Source organism: Vitis vinifera, chromosome 17, assembly GCF_030704535.1.
Source record: "Vitis vinifera cultivar Pinot Noir 40024 chromosome 17, ASM3070453v1".
Taxonomy (NCBI): Eukaryota; Viridiplantae; Streptophyta; class Magnoliopsida; order Vitales; family Vitaceae; genus Vitis; species Vitis vinifera.
Genome location: NC_081821.1, coordinates 11,808,006 through 11,815,296, shown reverse-complemented (window position 1 = coordinate 11,815,296; position 7,291 = coordinate 11,808,006). Strand labels below are relative to the sequence as shown.

At 35.3% G+C, this 7,291-nt stretch overlaps 1 protein-coding gene across 1 annotated transcript; it reads left to right on the top strand.

The window, feature by feature from the left end:
• Nucleotides 1-4,691: 4,691 nt before the first annotated feature.
• Nucleotides 4,692-5,452, top strand: LOC104882381 (proline transporter 1). The gene is made up of 2 exons (XM_010665525.3): nt 4,692-5,144; nt 5,230-5,452. The coding sequence occupies exons 1-2, from the start codon at nt 4,899-4,901 to the stop codon at nt 5,395-5,397; spliced, it is 414 nt and encodes a 137-aa protein (XP_010663827.1). The 5' UTR covers nt 4,692-4,898; the 3' UTR covers nt 5,398-5,452.
• The last annotated feature ends 1,839 nt before the right edge of the window (nt 5,453-7,291 follow it).

Here is a 7,291-nt window from a genome sequence, read left to right as displayed (position 1 = left end):
GGTACATTACATATTGTTATCAACGGACCTTGATGAGGGTGGGTGAAATCAAATGAGTATCAAACAAAAAAAACAAAGCAGGAGTACATATATATCATGGGGAAGATGAAATAAGGACAAACTGATATTCAGCAAGAACTATATAAAAAAGAATATATCTGAACATACTTACTAGCAATCCCCAAATATCTCCCAAAAATGAGAAGATAGAGAGAAGAAAAGCATACCTGAGAATGGTTTTCTCCAACAAGATCGACAGGAACTCAGTAAATCACCCTTCTTCTTCTTCCTTGCTTAGCCCTCCACCTTACTCTGTCTGTAACAGCTTCAACCAGAGAGAACTCCCCTCCAGTCAACACTCCGTTCCTCTCTCACTGCCCAGACGACCTCTCTAAGGTGTCTTCCTTTGAGCTTCACCGTCTGCAACTAGCTCAAAACTCTCTGAAAAACCCTCTTTAGCAGCCTTCCCCTCTCTCAACTCTCAAGCTCTCCCCAATCTCTGGTTTTTCCTTTTTTTCCGTTTTTCTCTCCCCCCCCACTACCCTGCAGCTGCCAGACGACACCCCTCTGCATAACGGAATACGCTCCCCATATATTCCTCTTCTAGAACCTTCCTCCACATGTCAAATTTCTATTGGTTCCTCAAATGCTCAGCTGATTCCCTAGCATCCACTCAGGAGTCGACACGTGGCTAGCCAAGATGGTGACACCTGGCCAAATAATCTGCAGAAAATTCAAAGAGAAAATGTCTCCAAAATGGGGGTCAACAATTATCTTGAAATTTTGATTTATAAATTAATTTTTGCACATTGATTTAAATCATAATAATATTTTGAATAAAATTATTAATCTATCACTACAATTAGTTTGATTATTGAAATACTTCATAGTTATTTCATGTATAAATTGCTCCATACTTACAAAATCAAATGTGTGAGATATTTAAGAAATATATAACTTTAAATTATCTTTTCCATATTTGTTTTATTGTATTATATATGCTTTCATTGCTTTTACACAACTTATTAAGTTAAGTCATCATCGATGATTGATATTTTTCCATTGATTTTAACTTTTTCTCTATGATAATATTTCTTTAACTCCATAAATGTGAGGTCTTTATGACATGTTTTATGACTTGTTATTTTGACAAAACTCTTGTCTCATTAATTGTACAACATTGATTACAAACAATGTTAATACTACATCAGGTGCTAGAAACCTGATTAAAGGCTCCAAAAGAACTTATATTATGCCACTAATAGTATTTGATTCCATGTGAAGACACTTTATACGATGTTAAATCCACAAGAATATTGTAAAACCAACTTGGTCCCTCGGGGTAAAAAGTCGTATGGATGTACATTATAAAACCAAAAGTTTTTATTTAGTGACTAGTCTACCTATACACTTGAAAGATAGAATGACATGTTGTGCAAATTATCATTTTAATGAGACAATTTTCTCGTCGTTAGGGGGAGAAGAGCCAGTTCCAGAAGAACAATGTGAAATTATGCATTGATTTTGACTTATCTTGATCCTCGTACTAATCAATGTGAATTGGAAGTTCAAAGATTATTTATTTGCAAGAACTTGCAAATCAACTGCCAAATACTTTCATTGATGTAAAGAAAGTGATAAAATCATTTTCACTGACCTATAATATTCCAGTACGATTGATGTCTCTAAAGAACGATTAAATAATGAGTCTAAGACACACTTGAAGCTTGATAGACTCTAAAAAGGCTTACATTCCATAGAAGAGGAAAACACAAGGAAAGATATATAAAATGTGACACTCTTGAAGAAGTTGCATATAAAGTGAGTTATTAAAATGACTTATCAGTCTCAAACAACCCCTAAAGAGGCACATTTTAAACAAGTAGCACTATAAGAAGCATATGTTTTACAATTAGTTCATGAAAATGTACAAATAGCTGATATTGATGAGATCTCAATTATTTACTTATTTATGGAGAAAAATAGGATTAAAATACTCTTGTCATTGACAATATATTTTCTTTCCAAATAGTTATTGACATCATAAGAAATGATGAGAATCCCAAAATAGAAACTATGAATGAATGTCAACATAGAAAAGATTGACCAAAATGGAAAGAATAGATCCCCAAAAAATTAGACTCATTAAAAAAATGAAAAGTATTCGGACTTGTAGTCTAGATGCCTGAAGTTGTCAAACTTGTTGGATATAATGAAATAACAAGATATAAAACGTGGCTCAGACTCAAGGTTTCTGCAAAAGCCTAGTATTGACTACGAGGAAACATATTCTCCTATAATGGATGCAACCATATTTAGATGTCTAATTTGTTTAAAAGTCTTTGAAGGATTGAATTTGCGTCTCATGGATGTCATTACTGCATATTTACATGGATCTTTAGATAATAGCATATATATATATATATATATATATATATATATATATATATATATATGAAAATCCCTTAAAAATTTCAAATGCCTGAAGCAACTAATTCAAAACATTGTATCATGTACTCAATTAAACTACAAAGATCCTTGTATCAATCAAGCAATCCAAAGACATGTGGTTCGATCACTTCAATGAATATTTGAAGTGAGAAGTATGTATGTATTACCTTATTTGTCTATACATATTCATTATGTTGAATATTTGCAATTATTATAGTATATGTGGAACATTGAATTTTGTTGGAACTTTTGAAGAGCTTATAAAAATAGTTGACTATTTGAAAAGTAAATTTGAAATGAAAGATTCTAGAAAACAAAATTTTTCCTTAGCCTACAAATTGAGTACTTTTCAAACGAAATATTAGTTTATTAGTCAGCATATACAAAGAAAGTCTTGAAGCACTTTCATATGGATAAATCACATCCACTAAGTTCTCTGATGATAGTTCATTCACTTGAAGTGAAAAAAAGACCTCTTCTGTCCTAAAGAAGATAATGAAGAACTACTTGGTCCAAAAGTACCATGTTATAGTGTTATTGATGCATTAATGAATCTTACAAATTATACACGACTAGATATTGCATTTCTTATTAATTTACTTGTGAGATATGATTCTACAATAACTCAGAGACATTGGAATAAAATCAATCATGTACTACAATAACATGGGTATATGTTATTCTGAATTATCAAAATCTTAATTGCTTGAATATGTAGATGCTGACTATCTTTCAGAATTCCACAAAACTCAATCTCAAATGAGATATGTATTTATCTATGGTAGTACGACAATATCGTGGAGATCAATCAAGCAAATAATGGAAACATGTGGACTATCCTCTATCAGAGGTAATGCTACCTAGTTAATAATGTTGCATGCATTGTACAGAATAAGAAATGATACTTTAAGGGTGATAGAATTAAGCATATCTCGCCCAAGTCTTTTACTTTCATTAACTCTAGAAGAGTGGTGAAATTGTTATTCGACGAATAAAATCAAGTAAAAATTTAGTAGATCTATTCACAAAGACATTATCAACTGCAATACTTAAGAAGTTCATTGGAATACATCGACTCAAAGATCTTCATGTTGTGCTACTAGAGAAAATATAATCATGTCAACGTGAGAGGGAGCTAATTGATAAGAATATCACTACACTATACTTTTTTTTTTCCCTTCGTCCAGGTTTTGTCCCACTAGGTTTTATTGGCAAGGTTTTTAACGAGACAATTATAGTAATCCAAAAGAATATTGTACTCTTTTTCATTCACTAGGGTTTTTCCCATAGGGTCTTTCCTAGTAAAGTTTTAATGAGACATATTCTTATGATCATCCAAGAGGGAGTGTTATAAAATATGAGATTCTGTACCATTATGGTAACTTGTGAACGATCATCCATAAATATCTTTTGTAACTCCCTATAAAATGGAAGGATCCCTAATGAAATTCTATTGAGTTTTCTTGTGCATTCTATTATCTCTTTCTTGCTTTCTTTTTCTCTTACTTTGTTTTACAACAAATAAAAATATTTTATTAAATAATAAATTATAGCATGATTTTTAATTAATAGTAATCATGAGAGAGATTTAACACTTTTTTAACAAAAAAATATTGAGGTATAATATAATATATATAATTTAAATAAACATTTTTCATTATTATTTTTTTCTTATGCAAATCAAATATGAGCATGATTTAATAAATACCAAAAATATATTAGACTTTCTGCACCAAAAATATTATCTTAAACCAAGGAATTCATACTTGGATGGCGATTCAAGATCAACCTCGTCAAAACATTATATTCCCTAAGGAGGTTCTACTCAATGGAAACTCTCTTTAATGGAACTTTAACTTTACCTAGTCATGATCAAGAAACCATGGGTTTCACTTGGTGGGTCTAGAATGTCCAACTTATCAATTTATTCGATAAACTACTTGAGGCTCATGTAGTCCATACCCAATTAATCATATGTTGATATAATCTCCAAGAATATCATGTCCCATTAAAAATGAAATTTTAGGACATACATATGTCTATATCTATGCATATCATATCTTATTTAATTCCAACTTGTGATGGCAATGTTACTAACTTTTAAGTATCATTTAGATTCCATGGCTAGAGAAAAAGAAGGCAAAGAAGTCATAAATTCAAAATAAATAAATAAATTATATATACAACATCACATTCTAATTTTTGATAGTTCAAAGTCTAAGGTTGCAATATTTGAAAGCGGCAAAAGTGTGAAAAACTGCAGCAAAAACTTGTGGGAAAGATAATGTTAAAGAGAGAAAACCCTAAACAATGGAGGCAAACAATAAATACTTGGACTGGCCCTTCTGTCCAATGCTGCATTTAACAGCGCTCTTGCTGATTAATTATTAATTCGATTCCCTTCTAGCTAGCTAGACCTTTTTTCTTTTCCTTCATTGAAATCTTATATGAGAGTGAATCAGATGTTTGCTGCACCAATCCATGAGGCTCTTGACACCAAGTTCCTCAAACCGGATAAGAGCTTATACTCCAGAGAAAACCTCAAGCGCCGCTTCCTCCTTCGTGCCCTCCTCTTCGCCGGAAGCACCCTTGTGACAGCAGCCCTTCCCTTCATGTCTGACTTTGTCGACTTATTTGGATCATTCACACTTACCACCCTAACCTTTGTTTTTCCAAGCATGATCTTCATCAAGGTAAATATATGAATATTTATATATACTAAGACCCCACATATGAATTAAAATGATTGATCATGAACATCATATATCACTGTTACAGGTTGAGGGAAAGACGGCTAGAATGGAGAAGGTGTTGATAGCAAAATTCCCCTACTGCAATAGTCATCACCAGCAACGGAATCTCGATCAACGCGTTACAATGAATCCTCCTTCCTCCTACAAAAAAGATGTCCGGATGGGTTGTCCGGACACACCCTCCGATGATTAAGTTAGTCTTTTGGAAGCTGTTGGAAAATAGAGTTTTCCTTTGGGAGTGTTGCTCCATGATTTTCGTGAAGGATGTTTATCCCTTAGCAGGATGTTTATCCTTTGTTGCTTATCTCTTTATCGTTTATCGCTTACCTCCCTGAGAGCCTCCTTAGAGTTTATATATGAGTCAGAAAGTATGGTCTCGCTGTGCTAGCGGGTCCCATCGTCATGATTGCGGCTCATAAGGTGGCGAAGTAATCATGACGTTTCTGGTGCGAGGTGACGGCTGTCAGGAAGGTATTTAGGTGGTGGATGTCGCCTCAATTTATGACTTTAAATATCGGGGATGTGTCAGGAGACCTAAAAAGACTTGGGAATGTCTTGTCGAATGTATCTTGCATTAAAGATGAGTGACAGTTCAGGAGACTTGGTCGTCAGTATTGTCAGAGTTATCTTTTTTATTGTGGGCGGAAATGGATCCGACGAATCGCGAGTGTCTGACGAGCCAAGCTGTCCGAGGAAGCTATCCGGGTAAGCGTTACCAGAGGATCCGGACATGTCTACCCGGGGAAGTTGAATCGTCCTCTTCTCCCATCCGGCGGCAGGCGCCGGATGTGAAATATCCGGAGAAGGTGGAACGTCGGCCGGACAGAATTACGGTTGTGAGATATCCGGATAAAGTGGGACATCGGTCGGACAGAATTGCGGCTATGAGACATTCGGATAAGGTAGAACGTTGGCCGGGCATAATTCCGGATGTGAGACATCCGGGTGGAGTGAGCGATGATTTCTGTCCGGGTGGAATGAGCTATGTCACGCGTCGCAAAGGGGGCCATCTGCGTGGCCAAGGAAGAGGGAGCCACGTGGCACTTTTTAGGGAGGATCCCACAGAAGGTGTGGCACTGGGCCAACATAGTTGTTTTTTCCCTGCTTGGAGTAGCGACCACCGTCTCTGCTCTTCGGTTGATAGTTAACAATGTTCAGAACTACCATTTTTTTGCAGACACTTGAACACATATAGATTGATTAACCGGTGTAATAGTATACGATATAGCCATTTTACAATAAATTTGTACTCGCTGGAGAGCAATATATGCTTCTGTTTCTCTGCCTGATCAATGAAGACTTTGAAAGAGTTCAATTCCATTCGTTGCTAAAATTCAATTGAGTTTTAAATGAGATGGATCATGGATGGTGAAGATGAGATCGAATAGTATACAACTGCAACTTAGCCGGTTTAGTTTATTAGAAGGCTAACCCATTTCAAATAATTAATGGGCGATGCCGTTTTGAAGGAGATTGATTGGAAAATGTAAGCGACAACGTTTTGAAAAGGAGCAAGAAAACGATTTACTTGACAGAGAAAGTCAAAAGCCTTCGGTTTGATTTATAACTTTCTGATGAGAAATTCAAAACGACGTCTTGCAGTTTTCTGCGTTTCCAGCAGTAAGGCCACTATCACAGAGGACGAGAGATTGGGACTGGGTATAAAAATTGAAGCAACTAATCTGATCCTCTCAAAGAAGAGATCGAGATTTACGAAGGAGAAACCATAAACCCACATCATGGTTTACTTCATATTGAAGTTTTTCTAGCGACCGATTTTGCCTGAAATCTGTTTGATGAAATGTCCGAAAGTAATGCTTTCCTTCACAACACCTCTGTTTTTACTCGTTCATTCGCTTGATGATTTTGCCTTTTCTTTTTCTGGGCTGTTTTGTTTTTGCCCTTGTGATTTGCTCAGACAGTGTTCTGATGTGGGGTGCAATCTGTTTAGCAAGGATGCTCCGTTCAAAGTACAAGTGTCTCAAAAGATGGGTTTAATCTCTTTAGAAACCAAAAGCATTTCCTGTAGAAGTTGTTGATGGTGGTCGGCAAACTACTTGATCAATTCATAGCCAAGCCACTCATGG

What these genes read in the sequence shown, in the direction of transcription:
- LOC104882381 (XM_010665525.3), top strand. Translation starts at nt 4,899, where the DNA reads ATGAGAGTGAATCAGATGTTTGCTGCACCAATCCATGAGGCTCTTGAC. An exon ending in CAAGCATGATCTTCATCAAG is followed by an intron (nt 5,145 to 5,229) that starts GTAAATATATGA and finishes TCACTGTTACAG; the next exon opens with GTTGAGGGAAAGACGGCTAG.